This window comes from Chiloscyllium plagiosum, unplaced genomic scaffold (genome assembly GCF_037043375.1).
Source record: "Chiloscyllium plagiosum isolate Xiang-an unplaced genomic scaffold, Cpla_swu_hap1 HiC_scaffold_26, whole genome shotgun sequence".
NCBI classification, from domain to species: domain Eukaryota; kingdom Metazoa; phylum Chordata; class Chondrichthyes; order Orectolobiformes; family Hemiscylliidae; genus Chiloscyllium; species Chiloscyllium plagiosum.
This window is the reverse complement of record NW_028270164.1, coordinates 51859489-51879064: the sequence shown is the minus strand read 5'-3', so window position 1 is coordinate 51879064 and position 19576 is coordinate 51859489. Positions and strand designations below refer to the sequence as shown.

General features: G+C 43.0%; 1 protein-coding gene across 1 annotated transcript in view; it reads left to right on the top strand.

The window, feature by feature from the left end:
• LOC122563319 (methyltransferase-like protein 27) overlaps window positions 1–13517 on the top strand; it is a 29444-nt gene extending 15927 nt beyond the window's left edge. The window contains exons 3-6 of the mRNA XM_043717042.2: window positions 995–1123; window positions 2299–2437; window positions 2721–2813; window positions 13182–13517. Of these exons, the coding sequence (XP_043572977.1) occupies window positions 995–1123; window positions 2299–2437; window positions 2721–2813; window positions 13182–13384 (564 nt within the window). The 3' untranslated portion in view covers window positions 13385–13517. The remainder of the gene's footprint in view (window positions 1–994; window positions 1124–2298; window positions 2438–2720; window positions 2814–13181) is intronic.
• Window positions 13518–19576: the final 6059 nt, after the last annotated feature.

Here is a 19576-nt window from a genome sequence, read left to right as displayed (position 1 = left end):
TGACCTCCTGCTGGTCTCTCTCCCCCTTGAGAACATTCTGCACCCTCTCTGAGATATCATTGATCCTGGCACCAGGGAAGCAACACACCATTCTGATTTCTCACTGCTGGCCACAGAAACGTCTGTCTGTGCCTCAGACTAGAGACTCCCCTGACACAATCGATCGCTTGAAATTCGGCATGCCCCTCATCACAATAGAGCCAGTCTCGATACCAGAAACTTGGCTGTTCATGCTACATTCCCCTGAGAGTCCATCACCCCCTACATTTTCCAAAACAGCATACTTGTTTGAAATGGGGATAGCCGCAGGAGACTCCTGCACTACGTACCTACCCCTCCTACCTTTCCTGGAGGTAACCCATCTACCTGACTGAATCTCCAGTTTGTCTCCCTCCCTGCAACTGCACCCCCTAGCTCTTGTAAATTCCTCATTGCCCCTAACAGTCACTCTAATCTGATAGGATTATTAATATATATTAATGAATCAGGAGGCCCAAGACCAGGCCATTGGAAATCACTTACAAGCCAGTAAAATTCCTGTTTAAGATGATCTCTGTTCTGCTCTTTGAGCTCATTTTGCCTCTTACAACAAGTGTGTTTATGTGAATAGAGAAGTAATCAGTTTCAGGCAGAGTAATGAGGCTGGTTAATCATGTGATCAGATAACATAAAGACGGGAAAGAGAATTTGAACCAATATGTGAAAGAAGGAGCTCAGATGGAGCTGGTATTGATGTTATCAACACAATGCAAGAAGTTCATATTTGGATTAGGGTTGGGTCACCCAACAGGCTATTCTTCACCTGTCGATTCAGTGAGTGAGCTGTGAGACTGTTCACCTGCAGTATCACAATCGATGCTTCCAGTTGATAAACATCCCCCAGTCTAATGAATGCGTCAGAGCCAGTGCCACTCACGCTGTGCTCCAAGATATGAACAGGACAGACCATCTTCAGTAGGTAGGGTATATAACTGAAATTTCTTTCTGCCCTTAGCACATGATTGTGATGGATTACCAGGCTCCCAGGTTCAGTGTGGAGACTCTGGACGCTGTCTATCTCGGAGATCGGGACAGTGCTCTGGTCCTGGACGTGCCTTGTGGAACAGGGCTAGTGGCTGAAACTGTAAGTGAATACCACAGAGATAACAACAGCTCAGATCTTTTATTCTCTAGATAATTAGAAACAAACATTTCCCCAAAGACACACCGACCATTCATAAGTTGTGTGTGAAGTTAAAACTGCCAGTAGGAAATTAACCTGCATCTGGAAACCGTGAAAACATTCCCAAAACTGACTTAGAATCTTAGACTTTTTGGAGGATTCCAAATTGTTCCTTAAATAGCTCCCCAGAAAATGTTAGTCAGAAAATGATAGAAATCGTGTCCAACTTCCTGGTTTAGTATATAACTGATTTCCCCACGGACTCCCCCTTCCCCAGACTCAACTCACTAGCACACCCTGATTATCCTTGCTCAACCCAACAAAACCTCCAATCTCTATAACACCTAATAATCCCCTGAATAACCCTTCCCCGAATGCCACTACTTCCCAAACCATCCACCTGACCTGACCACCCCACCATAAGCAAACTAACCCCACCCCCAAGCCTACGCCTCAGACCGCCATGCCCACTGCCCCTGAGCCAATCTAATATCCTGTAATTTCCCAACAGGCTCCTCCCCAATCCCCACCACTGAACCTACCTCTCTGACCTCTCCAACAATCCACCTATTCGGGGATTTTAGAAGTGCTTCTTTATTTGTGCTCGAACAATGAATACCCTCTCCATGGTTATCCTTTTCCTTAACTTATACAATTAACATCTTGCAGGCACTTCTGAAACTGGCTGTGTGGAAAACAGTTTCTAGTTTCTTTTAATTAGTGAGACTTATTCTTGGACTGCACATGAGAATGGTGACAGAGAGAGAGAAAAATTTGGAGATGCTGGTGTTGAACTGGGGTGTACAAAGTTAAAAATCACACAACATCATGTTATAGTCCAACAGGTTTAATTGGAAGCACTAGCTTTCAGAGCGGCGCTTTTTAACTGAGAGAGAAAGAGAATGAGAATCAAACATATGATGTGCAAGAGAGTTAAAAGCTTCTTTTTTTCTTACAAATCTGCTTTTAGTTCATTACAGTTGATTAAAATCCTGCTCCTAAACACACCCAGAGAGCCTCAAATTGTATGGCATTTTAACATGAATCTTGTTAAAATCCTCAAGAGGCAATTCCTGTAGACTATTTTAGCAGCTTGCTGGATAACAGCTAATGTGAAAAAAGTTTGTTTTCTTCAGTTGCAGAAGCTGGGATTTAAACATTTCCATGGGATTGAAGGCAGCAAACAAATGTTGAAAATAGCTGAATCGAAAGATCTGTATCAGAGACTGACACATCACATGGTAACTGCAGATAACCCACTGCCTGCACAACCAGGTAAGCATCTGCATCTCCCTTAAGTGGCGCTCATTGAACCCAGGGAAAAGGGTCCATTGTTCTGTCAATCACCATTCCGAGGTTTGGCTCCTTTGAGGAGCTTGTGTCCAAACATTTCAATGATCTTTAGCGAGTTTCTCCACTGGTGAAGGAAAGGGATCTTCAATCTGACTGATTGGGTTTAAAGGGAACTCCACTCATTTTTCTTTAAGGCTTCATCTCAGTTTGTTTGATTTGCCTGTGCAGAGTCTAATCAGACTCTTTGTTGATTGAATTATTGTAGATTCCTATGATTTAGTGATGATTGTCGGTGGACTGGCTCAACAACATCTGCCCTGGGAAATCCTTCCAGAAATGCTGAGGGTCACCAAATCAGGTGAGCAGAAAGGTCCATCACTATTCGACCAATCGGTCCAGATTTGTGGGACCCCACAGGAAGTACCACCTAAACAAGATGGCTGCTACAATGTGAAAAATTCGGAGGCAGGTATAATTCTCAATAGTAACTCCTTAAAAAGGAAGAGGGGACAGATCCTTATAGGGGTCTGAGCAATATGGACTATGGTGAGAAACATGGTGGCAGAATGATGCAGTGATGCATTTTTCAAAATCAGGAAGAACTCACTGCTTCTTTTAACTGAGTCATGGGTGTTAAGGAGAGATTCTCACAAGGCAGTTGGCCAGTTTACTATTAAATGGGTTAATGACTTGTTAACCACCATATTTACTCCATATTTTGCATCATTGAAATGTAGTCTCCTATCATTCCATTCATCATGAGCAAATCAGGATTGGAATCCTATCAGATACCTGACAACCTGCCACTGGTCTCAAAGAGTCTCCATGTTGGTCACCAGACAATAACATCTCAGGATAAAGCCCAAGGGCACTAACCATGCACCCACCCTCATTCATGGACATTGGCATCTGAAAGAAAATTGCCAACCCCTCAGCATCCTTAAGGCTCCTCTCTGATCCACTTGCTGGACACTTAAGAGAGCAACTAGCACAAAACAAGCTGCTGCCAGGACCTGGCACACAGGGACATCTAGCTCTAAGATTGCACTGGACTACATCTCAGGGCTGCTTGATTGCTCTGTTCACACTCACTCACTCAGCACCTACCTACCTGTTCACAGCATCCCTGCCTAGCTTTGGCCATGTACAGGACATTGGTTAGGCCACTTTCAGAATACTGCATGCAATTCTGGCCTCCCTGCTATAGGAAGGATGTTGTGAAACTTGAAAGGTTTCAGAAAAGATTTACAAGGATGTTGCCGGGTTAGAGGGTTTGAGCTACAGGGAGAGATTGAATAGGCTGGGGCTGTTTTCCCTGGAGCATCGGAGGCTGAGGTTTTATAAGGTTTTATAAACCTTATAGAGGTTTATAAATTTATGAGGGACATGGATAAGGTGGGGTGGGGGAATCCAAAAACCAGAGGGCATAAGTTTAGGGTGAGAGGCGAAAGATTTAAAAGGGAACTAAGATGCAACGTTTTCATGCAGAGGGTGGTGCGTGTATGGACTGAGCCGCCAGGGGAAGTGGTGGAGGCTGGTATAATGACAACATTTACAAGGCATCTGGATGGGTATATGAATAGGAAGTGTTTAGAGGGGTATGGGCCAATTGCTGGCAAATGGGAATAGATTAGGTTGGGATATCTAGTTAGCATGGACTACTTGGACTGAAGGGTGTGTTTCCATGCTGTACATCTCTATGGCTCTGTGTTGGAAAGTATTGTGTCAGCTAGTCCCCAGTCCAGTCAAGGGGGCAGCAGGATAGGGATGGGATTGCTGTTAGTTACAGGGTGATCTTGTAACATGAGTCACAGGGACAGTCCACACACAGTCCAGGGGCTTGATCACAGTCAGTCATTTTCTTGGGCTGGTCACAATCAGTTGAGGGAATGGGCAGCAGTTAGTCCTGTCGGGCCGGCAGCAGCAGTCAGTAGAATCGCATATTGTCAGAGAACTGCAATGACATGAGCAAAAAGATTAAAAGCCCCAATCAGGGAACTCATATTCTATGAGGTCCAGCTGGCTGACCTCATTACAATCACTAGATCCCTCTCTCTCCAAGTCCATGGACATAGGCTGGTCCTTTTTCTTAGACAGAGTCTAGATTAGAATGGTGCTAGAAAAGCACAGCAGGTCTGATGAAGGGCTTTTGCCCAAAGCGTTGATTTTCCTGCTCCTCGGATACTGCCTGCCCTGCTGTGCTTTTCAAGCACCGTTCTAATCTAGACTCCGATTTCCAGCCTTTTTCTTAGACAGCCTCATGGGGCATTTTGGCAATGGGAACGGTTCCTCCAGCTTGGCATCTGATAGAGGTCACATTAAATGCAAGGGAGCTTGCCTCTTGTACCCGGAACACCTTGTTAGAAATTCACTTCTTCTGATGGCAAAGGCATCATGGTGGCTATATTCTTCATGTCCATCTCCAATTCAGAGGACTCAACAATGCTTGACTGAGTGGGTGGACCCACAGGTTCCAGCAGCCTTTCTGACTTTTCCAAGCGACAGGGCACGTTTTGTTCCCACACCATTTGCAAATTTGTGACTTTGAAATGGTCTATGTGTTTGTTCCGGACCACCTCACCTACAGTACGTTATACATCACTGGTCCTGACCTCATGTCGACCATGTTTCTTCCCCACGCAATGCTATTTCCATGATTCTTACACCAAACATCTTCCCCTGTATCAAACTGTCTCACTCACACGGGGGAGTCTTCTGTCCCGCACTGGTGTTCCTGATACTGTTTCACCCCCACCTCCCCCTCCACCATCCCCCTCCCGGGTCTGGAAGGATCAGATTTAATGTGGCATGGAGATTCTAGCTGTAAGCGACTCTGCTGGCATTATCCCTGTAGTTGCATATGGGGTGGTCCCGTGATGAAACAAGAACTATGACACTTTGGTATTTAGCAAGGCTGTAGGCTATTTCTTCAATCCAGCCTTTAAAATTTGCACCGATCTTTCTACCAGGCCATTGGATGATAGATGGTATGGAACTGTTCTTATATGTCAAATCCCATTTGACTTTAGGAAATACCCAAAATCCTTGCTGGTAAACAATGGACTGTTATCTGTGACCAACACATCCAGAACTCTGTGTAATGCAAAAAGTGCAGGCAGTTTTTCTATTGTCATCCCCATGTTTGACAAATGGACTCTATGCATGTCCAACCACTTTGAGTGGGCATCTACAATGGCTAAGATCATTGAGCCCATGAAAGGATCTGCACAGTGGCAATGAAACAAAGGTTTAAAGCTGAAAGAACTGTGGATGTTGTAAATCAGAAACAGAAACACAAATTGCTGGAAAAGCTCAGCAGATCTGGCAGCATCTGTGGAGAGAAAGGAGACTGAATGTTTTGAGTTGAATAACCCTTCCTTAGAACTGGAGCCCAGAGTCTCAGAGTTCAAGTTTACCCAGCTATTCCCATGGATATGGGAGGGTGCTGCTTGTGGTAATTTTTGTCCTTGTTGGCATTCTGCGCACTGCCCCACCAACGTGGCAATATCTGTGTCCAAGCCTGGCCACTAGACATAACATCTCACCAACATTGTCATTTTGGAGACCCCTGGATGGCCCTCTTCAGCCAATATTTGGCAGCAACCTTTGCTCGGGACTATCATTCTTGGTTCCCATAATAATATGCCATGAGCTGGTCTCGCCGGATCCAAAAAGGTTTCAATTCTGGTTGTGATAGCCCTTTGGATTCCCCCATCACCATCAGCTGTTTCAGTTTTGAAAGGACTCTATCTTTCTGCGTCCAAAGTCTAACATTGTCAGCTGTGACTGGGAGCGTGAACAGAAAATGTAATGCCATTACAAACTCTTCTATTGGGAAGACTGCTGGTGGTATATCTGCTAGCAGAAGGTAGTTCGATGCATCTGCATTCATTACTTGGCCTTCCAAACAGTGTTCCAATTTGTAATTATAAGCACTTAAACTTAGAGCCCACTGCTGAATTTGGCCCGCAGCTTTGATCAGTTCATAGTTTGTAATTATCACAAATTTTTGTCCGTAAAGAACTTCATGACTCCAGCTGTGACTGGCAATTTTTTCTTCTCTATCTGGGCTTATTTGCACTCTGCATTAGCCAAAGTTCTGCATGCATACACTATCGGTAGTTCCTCTCCATTGGCCCACATATGAGTTCGTACCACCCCGATGCCGTATGGGGAGACATCGCACGTCAGTACCAGATCTTTTATGGGTACATAGCGTGCCAACACCTTAGAGGAAGGTACATGTTTCTTTCCTTCACTGAAAGCGAGGGCTTGACTATACAACCATTTGCAAGGCTAACCCTTTTCCAGGGGTTGATGCAAAGGTACTACGATGGAGAAAGATTATGTATGAACTTCCTATAACAATTTACCAGGCCATGAAATAACCTAAGCTCCTGAATAGATGTGGGAGCCTGGACACCTTTGATCGCCCTCACTTTATCTTGCAAAGAGTATAACCTGGTCTTGTCAACTCTGTAGTGCAAGTGAGTCATTTGGGCTGACTGAAACACACATTGTTCCCTTCAAAGATACATGCCCATTTTGGAAAAACACCTTAGGACCATGTCCAAAATCACTAACTGTTCCTAATTAGATTTCCCTGGTAAATGGTGACCTGAGGTAGATGACGACCTGCAAACTGGTCTCCACTGTCCCTGAAAAATTGAACAAGCTGGTGATACTCCAAGCAACAGTCTTGTATACTGATACAAACCCTTATGGGTATTAAGTGTAGCATACTTCTGGGAATCCTCGTGTAAACGCAATTGCAAGTAAGCGTGGCTCATATCCAGCTTCGTGCAGTACAGCACCTCCCCCACCCCTTCATCCCACCAGTTTTGTATATAAATCCTCTATATGAGAGACTGGGCATTTATCCAGCTCTGAAAAGTGGTTTACCATTTGTTTAAAAGGCTCATAAAAATGAACCAACCCATTGGGCCTCACAATCGGTATGACTGGTGTTGCCAATTCCCCAAACTGGACTGGTTTGATGATTCCTTCATTGACCACCCTTCTGATTTCTGCTTCTACTTTTTCCCATAAGGCCAATGGCACGAGGTAGGCCTTGCAGAATTGTGGAATTGCTTCCTGGTCAATAAACAAGATGGCCTTGGCTCCTCTAATAGCCCTTAGTCCTTGCTGAAAATTGTCCAGGTATTTAGTTAGGCTGTCAGGCAGTCATTTTCCAAATGAAAAATGTTGAGCCAATCTAGATGAATCTCTCGCAATCACTTTCACCCCATCAAGCTTGGGCCCGAGCCTTTTACTCCAATCAGTGGTCATTGAACCAGCTTCTTTTCATAAGAGACCGGAACCAAAATTGTGTCCTTATTCTGTAAAGGTTCCAGGGTATAGGTTCTCAGCCTAGCTGAAGTCTTGCGCAAACTTAAGGGCTGTAGTCCAGAGCAAATTTTGTTTAAGGCTGGTTCCATGATCACTGAAATAGCAGTACCAGCATCAACCTCCATTAGAACTGGATGGCCATTTAACCAGATGTTTACTTTAATTGATTCAGATGTGGATGCAGCTAAGCAATGTAACTGCTCCAAACCATTTGTAGGTGGTCTTTCCAGGGTGTACACTTTCCTGGCTACCCCGCTGTGAGTTATATTACTCAATTTAGGTCTAGTGGGACTGTTCAGCTGCCTCAAGTCCGCATGCCAACAGCAACTACAATGGCTTGCTGGCCCTGACGCTGAAGAAAATTTTAATTGTTTGGCCGAAGCTTGCTTTGTTTTGGGGTTCTGCTGTGGGGAAATCTAGAGTCACTCTGATCAAGATATTCCTGAGTGAGGCCATGCAATTGTCTTCACTCAAGTGGTGTCCCCCTCAGCCAGCCTGGCGAAGTGTCCACTTCTAGCGGAATACCCTGCAACTTACATGCTCCACTTGCCAATGATAAAGACAATTGTAGCACCTGTTTGAAGTCCAGTTGGGCTTCAGCTAATCAGCATTTTTGCATAGTTACATATTAATCCCACATACCAAGCAATCTCTTAGCATCTCATTGAGGGTTAAACTGAAGTCACATGCTTCTGCCTGTCTTCTTAACCTGGTCAAAAGTACAGAAATGGATTGCCCTGGTTCTTGAATTGCTGAGTAAAAATAATATTTCTTAACTACACCTGTCAATTCTTGAAAGGTTTTAATATATGGTGGTTCAGGGAAAGTTAGGCTCCTAATAACTGAAAGAGCAGTGGCTCCACGTGCTATCAGGAGAATTTCTCATTGCTTTTCATTTGCCACAGTGTCGTTTGCCCAGAAAAAAGAGTGCATTCTTTCCACATACTGAGCCTAGTCTTTGACAGCAAAATCGAACAAGTCAAGCTTTCGAAATAAAGGCATGATGTAAGAAATGCTTACCTTGACTCCAAGGCAACAGATGCAAGTTTTTTTTAAGAGATCTGCTTTACTCCGCTTGCCACTGAAGGCCAATATCCCGTCACCAAGTTCACCTTTATTTACATGTGGAGAGTTCTTACCTTATTCAGAGTCAGCTGTCAAGGTTCCAGAACCTTTGACATTCCTCTTTTTATCTGTCAACCCCAATCAGGGAACTCATATTCTATGAGATCCAGCTGGCTGACCTCATTACAATCACTGCAATTACCTTCTCAAAGGGTTTTAGTAAATTTGTCAGGCACGCTCTCCACTTTGTGAAGCAATGCAGACTTGGCTTGATCACATTACGCATTGCTATTCCATAGATGCTTTATAGCAGATGCCAATATTTTCCCAATGACAGGCATTAAGTTAAATGGCTGGCAGTTACTTGTTTTTTGTCTACTTCCCTTTTCAGATACTAAAAGTGCCACAATTGGTAGCTTTTCAATCTTCTTGGTTTTCTCTCCAGAATCTAGGTTTTCCTGAAAGGTTACTACCAATGTATCCATGGTCTTCCTAGCTACTTCCCTTAATATCCTGGGATACATCCCATTAGTCTTGGGAATTTTTCAGTCTTTAGCCCCATTAGTTTCTGAAAAGTTTTTCTCTAGTGATAGTTGTTTTATTTACTTCCTCTCCTTTTTGCCCTTTGAATATTTAATAACTTTAGAATGTTAATACTGTCTTCTATTGTGAAGACTGTTATGAAGTATTTATTCAACTCCTCTGCCATTTCCCGGTTCCCCTTTGTTATTTCCTCTGTCTCATTCTCTAAGAGGTTTATCATTCAGTTCTTTTCCTTTTTATACATTTAAAGACATTTTTCATTCAATCTTGATTTACTAGCAGGTTTACTGTCAAAGTGGAGGTTGATTAGCTCAGTTGGCTGGATGGCTGGTGAGTGATGCCAACAGCTTCGGCTCAATACCTATCCTGAAGAAGAATTTTCCTTCTCAAACTCCCCTCACCCAAAATACACTGGCCCTCAGGTTGAAAAACAACCAATTGTCTCTGTCTCTCTCTCTCTCTTTCTCTCTATGGATAGAGCAGCTCTAGACAATGGCAGCTATACTATTCACACTCAAAGTTTATCCTCCCTCTCTTTATTGTTTTATGGTTCCCTTTTGTTGTTAATTCAAAATTCCCCAATCCTCTGGCTAATGTTTGCCACAGCATATGTATTTCTTTAAATTTGATGTTATTCTTTACTCCCCTGGTTAACCATGGTTGGTTTACTCAATTTTTCCTGCCTTTGATGTAAGCCATGAATTATTTTCTTAAAATGTCTTCCATTGTCCCTCAACCATTTTTGTTGCTAAACCCTTCCCAACCTACTTCAGTTGGCTCTGCCCACATTCATTTGTCATTACCCAGAAATAAATTTATTGCAATTGCTTCTGAGCCAAGTTTCTCCCTCTCAACCAGAATGTTAAATTCTGCCATATTGCATGGTCACTGTTTCACATTGAAGCAGATGTTGAATGAATAATAGAGGCGTGTTCCTTGTTATCAGAGCACACGCATGTCTCACTGTGTGGAAGAGTGTGCTCAGCCTCATCTGCAGGGTATGCCACCACTGACTCTTCTCAGAGCTAAGAACCTGTTTAATAATTAGCAATTACTAATTAGCAATTACGAATTACATTACCAATCTCAGTCATTTCCATCAAGAATCCTGCACCCAGCCACTGGGAGATGCTGTGCTTGCCTTCCTTAGGAGGTGAAGGCAGACCCAGGAGGGCCAGAGCTGACAGCAAGCCCAGCAACACCAGCAGGCCTCACTGAGCATGCACATCAGGGAGAGGTTGCTGCTGTAGCATCCCCAGGTGCTTGGGATCTGCAAGAGGCCCAGTGTTGTTCGTCCCTGACTCTATTTCTGGGAATGAGTGAGTTGCAGTGTCACGCAGGTTCTGTGCATCCGATGACACAGTGATGGAACTGTGCCAGATGCTGGAGAGGGACCTGCAGAAAGGATAGGCCATACTCTCCTGGTGACTGTGAAGGGGATAGCTGCTTTGAATGTCTGTGTGACTGGCTCCCTCTAGGAAGCGATAGTGAGCTGCATAGGATCTCTCAGTAATGCACCAACAAATACATCAGGACAGTTACTGATAACATCTGTACAAGATCATATCAGTTCATTTCAATCTATCAAGATGGAATTAGTGCTGCAGCCTGGCAATAGGGTTCAGAAACATAACTGGCTTCCCCCAGGTACTGGGTGCCATCGACTTCACACACATGGCACTGAGAGGATGGTAACATAATGCTGTGGAGTTCATCAGCAAGAAGGGCTTCTGTTCCATTCATGTTGAAGTGATCTATGATCACCATTATCACTTCCTGAAGGTGTGTGCCCACTACACTGGCAGATATCACCATTCCTCCATCTTGTGTATCTGGTACTTTTGAGGGTCCAAGGGCCTTGCCAGGCAAGTTACTGGATGACACGGACCACCTACTGTCACTATGGATGTTATGATGTGGAGGTGCCAGTGTTGGTCTTGGGTGGTGAAGTTAAAAATCACACAACACCAGGTTATAGTCCAATAGGTTTATTTGGAAGTACTAGCTTTCAGAGCGCTGCTCCTTCATCAGGTGACTATGGGGCAGGATAATATAAATTCCGCATCTTATGATCCTGCCCTACAATTTACCTAATGAAGAGCAGTGCTCTGAAAGCTAGTACTTCCAAATAAACCTGTTGGACTATAACCTGGTGTTGAGTGATTTTTAACTGTGGATGTTGCCACTGCTGTGTAACCTGAAGAAGGGTTCCTGAAGAAGGGCTTATGCCCAAAACGTTGATTCTCCTGTTCCTTGGATGCTGCCTGACCTGCTGCGCTTTTCCAGCAACACATTTTCAGCAACTGCTGTGTAACCCCCAAATGATGCAGATACAATGCTGCCTATGCTTCAAACAGGGCCATAGTGGAGCAGACAATAGGGCTGCTGAAGATGTGGCTCCGCTGCTTGGACTGGTCTGGGTGTCTGTCCGGTATCATCCAGACAGAGTTTGTCACATTGTCTGAGTGTGCTGTGCCCTGGAGCAGGCAACAAAGCAATATGAAAGATGCCGAGCAAGTGACAGTATGGGAGCAGTCTTCCAAACAGGAGGGAGAGGAGGCAGAGGAGGAGAAGGAGAAAGTGGGAGGGGACTGATCTAGAGGAAACTCTCTTTGTCCAGGACAGACTCAGCTGCATTGGGTGCTCCAAACCGACACGAGCTGACTGACACCTGGTTCCAGTCGATGAGAGCAGGGTACAGCAGACCATCCAGAATGTGACAGAGTTATTGGTCAAATTACCAGCATTTGGTTCATGTTGTGGAGGGAACTTCAGCCTCAATTAAAGCTGATCTTTGGAACTGTCTGCTTGCTTTCCTATATGTGATGTTCCCCAATGGACAACAAGAAGTGGGAATTGGGATTGAGAAGCAGTGACTTAGAGCAGGATGGAGCTAAGGATAGGTTAACCATGCAGCCTGGCAACTAAATAATGACTAGGGTGAGAGAATGGGATTGCATGTGCTAAGGGGTATCTAGGAGAAAGTGAGGGAGTACCTACCATGCAAACTTTGTGCCAGGAGCAAAAAGTAGCCATTACGTTGCCAATGAGGGATAATACGAGATTGCCAATGCTTATCTGGGTGCACAGTCTGTACTATCCCCAAGAAGCATTGCGGAAATTCACCAAAGAACCTTACACAGGACATTCAAAGCCCATGATCACTTCCATTTAGATAGCCAAGAGCAGCAGTTACATGGGAACACCAGTACGCGCAAGTCCCCCTCCAAGCCACTCACTAGCCTGACCCCAAAATGTATCACCGTTCCTTCATTGTTGCTGGGTCAAAATTCTGGAACTCTCTCTCCAGTGGCATTGTGGGTCAACCCACAGCTGGCGGACTGCAGCGGTTCAAGAAAGAAGCTCCCCACCACCTTCCCAAGAGCAACTTGGGACGGGCAATAAATGCTGGGCCCAGCCAGTGATGCCCAGGTCCCATGAGAGAATAAAAACATTGTTTGTGAACTATAAACAAAGGTCAGGTGCTACCAGCTGTTCTCATATCCTGAGCCTGCTACACTGTGAGCTGATCGTGCAGTATAACTGCATTCTTGAGGAGAATTGCTTGTCTTACCAAGACTTGGAGGCGCCGGTGTGGGACTGGGGTGGACAAAGTTAAAAATCACAAAGTTAAAAAGCTGGAGGTGCAGCACTTTGAAAGTTAGTGCTACCAAATAAACCTGTTGGATACAACCTGGTGTTATGTGATTTTTAACTTACCAATGCTTGTTACACATGTAGCTCTCTGGCATGTTCATCTCTCTTGCAGATGGTTTTATCTGCTTCACACTGAGAGCTGAGGAGAGTGAACACAGACGTAACCTGCTCACTTCAATCCAAGAACTGGTGAACAAGGGGCTATGGGAGAAGGTTGTTGAACGCTATGTGGAGAAGTGGCAGAGGGACATGCTTCCGACTGGGCTGGCAGAAGAGTATGCCGATGGCATTGTGACTGTCTACAGGAAGAAATAATGATTAGAGCTGATAATCATCAATTCCTGGATATTCTGGTAGCATCACATTTTAAAATCTTAACTGAACGTATTGAATGTGAAGAGGAATGAGATCGAACTCACTGAATACAAATAAACTAATGAGTCACTTTCCCTTTCCTTGTCTCTTTGCTCTTCATTTGTAGTGAATATGGTGTTAACGTTGTATCGTATGTGTGTTTAAAGGGATGTGATCAGATACGTGGAGACAGGAATTATACTAATTTTTAATAAAAGGCATGGACTCAAAATGGTTTGGTTCTTCATTTGCTTCTCAGGTGCTAAAGGGTCAGAAACTTAACTTCAACTCTGTCTCTGTCCCTCTCTCTCAAATCCCCCATCTCTGGAATAAATCTAATGCAACTGCTCTGAACTTCATCAAATGCAACTGCATCCCTCCCCAAGTAAGGGGACCAAAACTGCACACAATACTTTGAGTGTGGTCTCACTAATGCCTTGTACAGTTCATGAAATGCCTTGCAGTAACATGTCCCTACTTTTACAATCTATAAATGTAATAAACGTCAAAATTCCATTTGCCTTCCTCATTATCTGTTTTACCTGCATTTTAGTTTTCTGCAATTCATGCACCATGTCACCCAGATCCTTCTGCAGTGATGCTCTCTAAAGTTCCTCTCTATTAGGGTAACAAGTTGCATTTCTAATCCTTCGAGCAAAATTAATAACCTCACACTTCACCATGTCAAACTTCATCTGCCCATTCATCTTACCTATTCATATCTATTTGTAAGTTTCTTATTTCTTCATTGTAGTTTACTTTTCCCATCTATTTTAGTGCTATCTGCAAATTCGGCTATAGTACCTTCTATCCCCACATCCAAGTCACCAATATACATTGTCAACAGTTGGTGACCGAGGATTCAATCTCGTGGCATCCCCTTAATTACATTTTGCAAACCAGAAAAGCTGTAAGCAGGTAGTGGGCATTAACTGGAGTTTCTCTTGAGCCCATTTTAAGAGACATTTGGTGAATACGGTCATAATATTTCACTCTGCAAAAAGACAATCAAGATTTGCTCGAGCATTATCCATTACAGATTTATTCCCTTAATGGACACATCTGAGGAGATTAAGGGAAATAGGATGGAAATTTTCAATCCTCGTTAAATTCAACAACATGGTGCAATCAAAAAACAGAGTTACAAATGTGCCATCCTCATTCAAAATGGGTACAAAGATATACCTATCAACCACCAATCAGTTTAACCTCAATGATGGACAAGCCTTTAGAAAGAATAATGAGGAGGCACAATTGTCTTCTCTATATCTTATGCATAATAGTTAGTCGGCCTTCAAGTTAATGTAGCCTGTACATAGATATTATGATGTAATAAACTATATCTTCTTATCTGTGATAAGGGCCTCTTCTGCTGAAACTTATTTGTGTCCCATCCTGTACCATGAACAATATTTTGGATCAGGATAGGAAGTAGGATTGGTGGCAACATTATATCCCAACCACAAGCCACAAGTAGTCGGTACACACATATATCAGGCTTATTGCAAAATATTATCCGTGACAGGTGCCGGTGCCTAATACCACATGCTGGCAGCAGTGGGCACTGTTGTGTGAAGTCCAGAAGAGATGAACAATGAAAGTAAACCTGAATACTCGAAGGAATTGATTGAACCGATTTGCACTATTTACCACTTTAAAGAGCATTGTTATTTTAAGAAAAGTTCAAGCAGTCAGTCAACACAAGCCTCAGGAAAAAGCTCCAGGTTAGCAGCCATAACCCAGGCATGTGGAGTTTGGATTTGGTCTCCACTTTAGAGGGAACAAGACAATCTCAGTTCAGTGATGTTTCACTGTGGCCTTATCCAGAAGATAATAATATTCCACTGACAACACATTAGGAGAATGAAAATTAGGCCTTGACCAGAATAAAAGCTATGAACCACAGATGTGAGAAAGATAATTTATGAAAGTCCAATTCCTTAAATGGAACAAGACTTGGCTTTTTGTTAAGGTCTCATGGCATCAAAAAACTAAAAGGAGGCTAATGGATCTAAATTAATTCAAAGATCACTGAGTACACTTGCAGACCTGCCTGGCAGTTATGAAGAATACTATAGCATTTCAATCCTGTCTCGGTCCCAACATTTCCACCCAGCTACCTCCCGGACTTGGAGTGAAATACCCCAAATTCCAGGATGCTCACTTCTGCTTCTGTCAATCTAGTTCTGAATCAGGGCTCTCTTAGGAATAGGACCAATCAGACTTCAAATTTATAACTAGACAAAACTAGTCACTCCTTTTGGAAGCCATTTTCTGGGCCATACCTTCCCTTGTGGTTAAGGAACCATGTTGCTGGAGGTCCCCTCACTGTGCTGAAGATTAGTATTTGGCATGTAGCTGTTAGGTTCTGTCTCGCACATAGCTTCGATCCTCTCTCACTGTGATGTATTGCTGATGTGTGTAGCTTCATTGCTCAAAGGTGCCTCCTCTTGTCAATTACCTTCTCTCTCTCTTCAATATATTGCCAATGTGTGCTGTTCCTCTAATTAAGGACATCTGTCCTGCATTTGTCACAGATCTCTGTAAACAGCATGTTAGGTGCAAACTTTCAGTCCTGTTTACTTGTGGAATGTGCAGCATCTTTTAGGGCTGATCCTGAGGGCTGACCCCTGATTTGGTACCTCCTCGGACCATCCTGACACCTTGTAATTAATGGTCAGCCTATGTTTCAGCCCGGGTCTTATTTTCTATATAATCTTGTAACTTTCTGCTGTACTTTGGAGTTCTGCCGAGCCATACTGAAGACGGTGGTCTCCCCATGATGCATTATGTAATAAACTGGTTAATACTCAAGGTCTGCCTCTAGAGATTTTCTTCAACACTCCTCTAGCAGTTCAAATGGATAAATATTTGATGTGATTTACGGACAACTTCATCAATCTTCAGCAACTTCAACACGTCACAAAATTGCCAGAACGGGAACCAGACAGTCTGAAATTTAACCAGCTTTGCAATTCAGGTGAGTTTGGTGTGAAATTTATTTCAATTTTGAACCCTGGATAGTATCCAGCTCAACAGCAAATTAGGGGCAAACTGGCTAATTCTGGGGAACATCGCTGAGACATATTTATAAACAAAGTGTTCTTCAGTTTTGTTGAAAGATTCAGAACTCCGTTTGGATAGCAATTCTGCTGAAAATTACTGAAAGCAATTCTCATTGATATTACTGCAATATTATCAGTGCCCTTCACTCTCATCTTGTATAACATGTTATACTATTCTCTTCATTATATTACGGAGCTGCACAACCCCATTGTGGAACATCTCCCATCTGCTTACAATACGATTCTGTACTTCAATGCTGCACTCTGAAATGCACCAACAGCATTCATCCCAATGTTGCTGCCTGGACATTTCACATGCAGGACCTGCCGGGTGCCTCTCAGCATTCTTTGCTTGTTCTTTGTACTCACTCAATTTGTGTTTACTTACATGCTCACAGCATCTCCTCATTGTCTTGCCTTTTTATGCAATACCAGCTCAGCCACAGCTTAAATGTTTACAGTATTGCTGTCTTGCCTTGTTGCTAAGTACAGGCATAATGCCAGACAGCCTGTCCTGGTTATCAGCAGAGCCAGTGGACATGTTACTGTGCTATGAGAATCTCACACCCACCCCATGTGCCAGCAGCTTCAGCAGCAAACACACTGGAGAAAAACCAAAACATTGCAGATGCTGCAAAGCAGAAACAGAATCAGAAGTCCAAGGATTGGAATTTCTTCTGGGACAGAGGAGACCTGCTCAAAAAGGATGGGTTTAATTTGAACTGGAAAGGGACCAATATCTTAGCAGGGAGATTTGCCAGTTCCATTAAGGTAGACTTTATACTGCTAAAGAGGGGTGGTGGAGGAATTCTAAGTAGCAGTGTAAATAGAAAGATTGATGAGGAAGGTTCTGAATGTGAAGACAGCAAATCAATTAATAAAGGCAAGAGGGGGGTCAGAATATGTAGTAACTCTGCAGAACTAAATTGTGTTTATGTCAATGCAAGGATTTTACAGGTAAGGCTGATGAATTCAGGGCATATTTAGGAACATGGGATTGGGATTTCATAGCTATGATAGAAAATTGGTTGAGAGATGGACAGGACTAGCAGCTCAATGTTCTGGGTTTTAGATGCTGCAGAAAGGATAGGAAAGCAAGCAAGAAAGGAGGGGAAGTTTCATTTTTGATTAAAGAATACATACAGAGAAGATACTTCTGAAAAATCATCCAATGAAAATATATCGTTCGAAATTAGTACTAAGAAAGTAAAGATCACCTTGATGGGATTGTACTAAAGGTTCCCCAATAGTCAGAGGGAAATTGAGAAACAAATGTGTAGGGAGAACTCAGATATACATAAGTGTAATAAAGTTGTAATAATGGGGGATTTAAATTTTCCAAACTTTGATTGGGGTTACCACAGCAAGAAAGGTTTGGATGGTGAAGAATTTGTCAAACATGTTCATGAAAATTTTCTTTACCAATATGTGGATTGTCTGACTAGAGAAAGAGCAAAATTTGACCTTCTTTCAGGCATTAAGGCAGAGGTGATTAAAGTAAAGGAAGGGGAACAGTTTGGGTCTTGCGATCATAATTCTGTTAGTTTCAAAATGGTTACGGAAAAGTATAAGCCCTCCATAAGAGTTAAAGCTTTTAATTGGAGTAAGGGAGATTTTAATGATACAAGAACTTTCAAAAGTTGATTAGAGTAGACTGTTCACATGTAAGAGTGGGAGGCTTTCAAAAGTGGGAGGGAGGTAAAAGAGGTGGGGGAGTGGCATTGCTAACTGGGGTAGTATCACAGAAAGGGAGGTCATTGAGGAGGGTTTGTCTACAGAGTCAGAATGGGTGGAAGTCAGAAACAGGTGTTATGAAGGTGTAGGTGTGTACTGTACCTTTAAGTGAGGGAGAAAGCTAGCAAGGACTGACGGAAAGCACAGATTGTGCTGCACAATTTAAAAATGTAACATTTGGTTGAAACAAATAGCTGGATATATATTGCCGTGGAACAAAAAACAAATTCAAATTCAGCCAGTTTAAATTATACCCCAGTTACCAATATCCAATTAAAGTTAAACTTTACTGTTTGGGATGACATAAAACCAATGAAATGTTCTGATATTTTGGGGTATAAAATTAGACATTTTGAACAGTTAGGGGGAGAACAGCAACAAACACCAACAAACAGACTGCTAGCCAAGTAACTCTCTGAAAGGTACCTGTCGATGAGAAATTTGTGCAGCAGAACACCAACGTCGACCTAGAGAAATCTACAGAGAAAATTTGACATCCAAAGAGGAAAAATGGGTTTGAAATTGATTTGCCGTAAATTTAAGGGGGAATTTATCAGACCAATATTGTAGAGTGGGAAGTGAAAGATAGGTTTCTGAGAGAGGAGTTGTAAATAGTTGTTGTTTTAATGTTCTCTGTTGGATGTAAAGAATAAAATTATTAATTTTTCTTTAAATAGTGACCTCTGGGATAGTCCTTGCCTCTCGAAATTTAACAGATTACGGCGTGAGGTGTAATCTCTGTGTGTCATGTTTAAATTAGCAGAGGGGTTTACACTGTGTCATATCACAGGAAAGAAGCAGTCACTTTACTGGGAGTTTACTACAGACCCCCAATAGCACCAGAGACATATAGGAGCAGATTGGGAGGCAGATTTTGGAGAGGTGCAGAAGTAACAGAATTGTTGTCATGGATGACTTTAACTTCCCTAACATTGATTGGAACCTCGTTAGTTCAAATAAGGATGGAGCAGATTTTATTTCCAGGAAGGATTCCTGACTCAATATGCAGATAGGCCAATTAAATGGAAGGCCATATTGGATTTGGTGTTTGGCAATGAACCAGGTCAGGTTTCAGATCTCTCAGTAGGAGAGCATTTCAATACTAGTGATCACAACTCCCTGATCTTTACTATAGTCATGGAGAGGGATAGCAGCAGACGGTATGGGAAAGTATTTAATTGGGGAGTGGGGAATTACAATGCTATTAGGCAGGAACAGCGGCACCTAAATTGTGAACATATGTTCTCAGGGAAACACGACGGAAATGTGGAGGTTGTTGAGGGAGCACTTGCTGTGAGTGCTGACTAGGTTTCTCCCACTGAGGTAAGGAAGGGATGGTTGGGTGAAAAGCCTT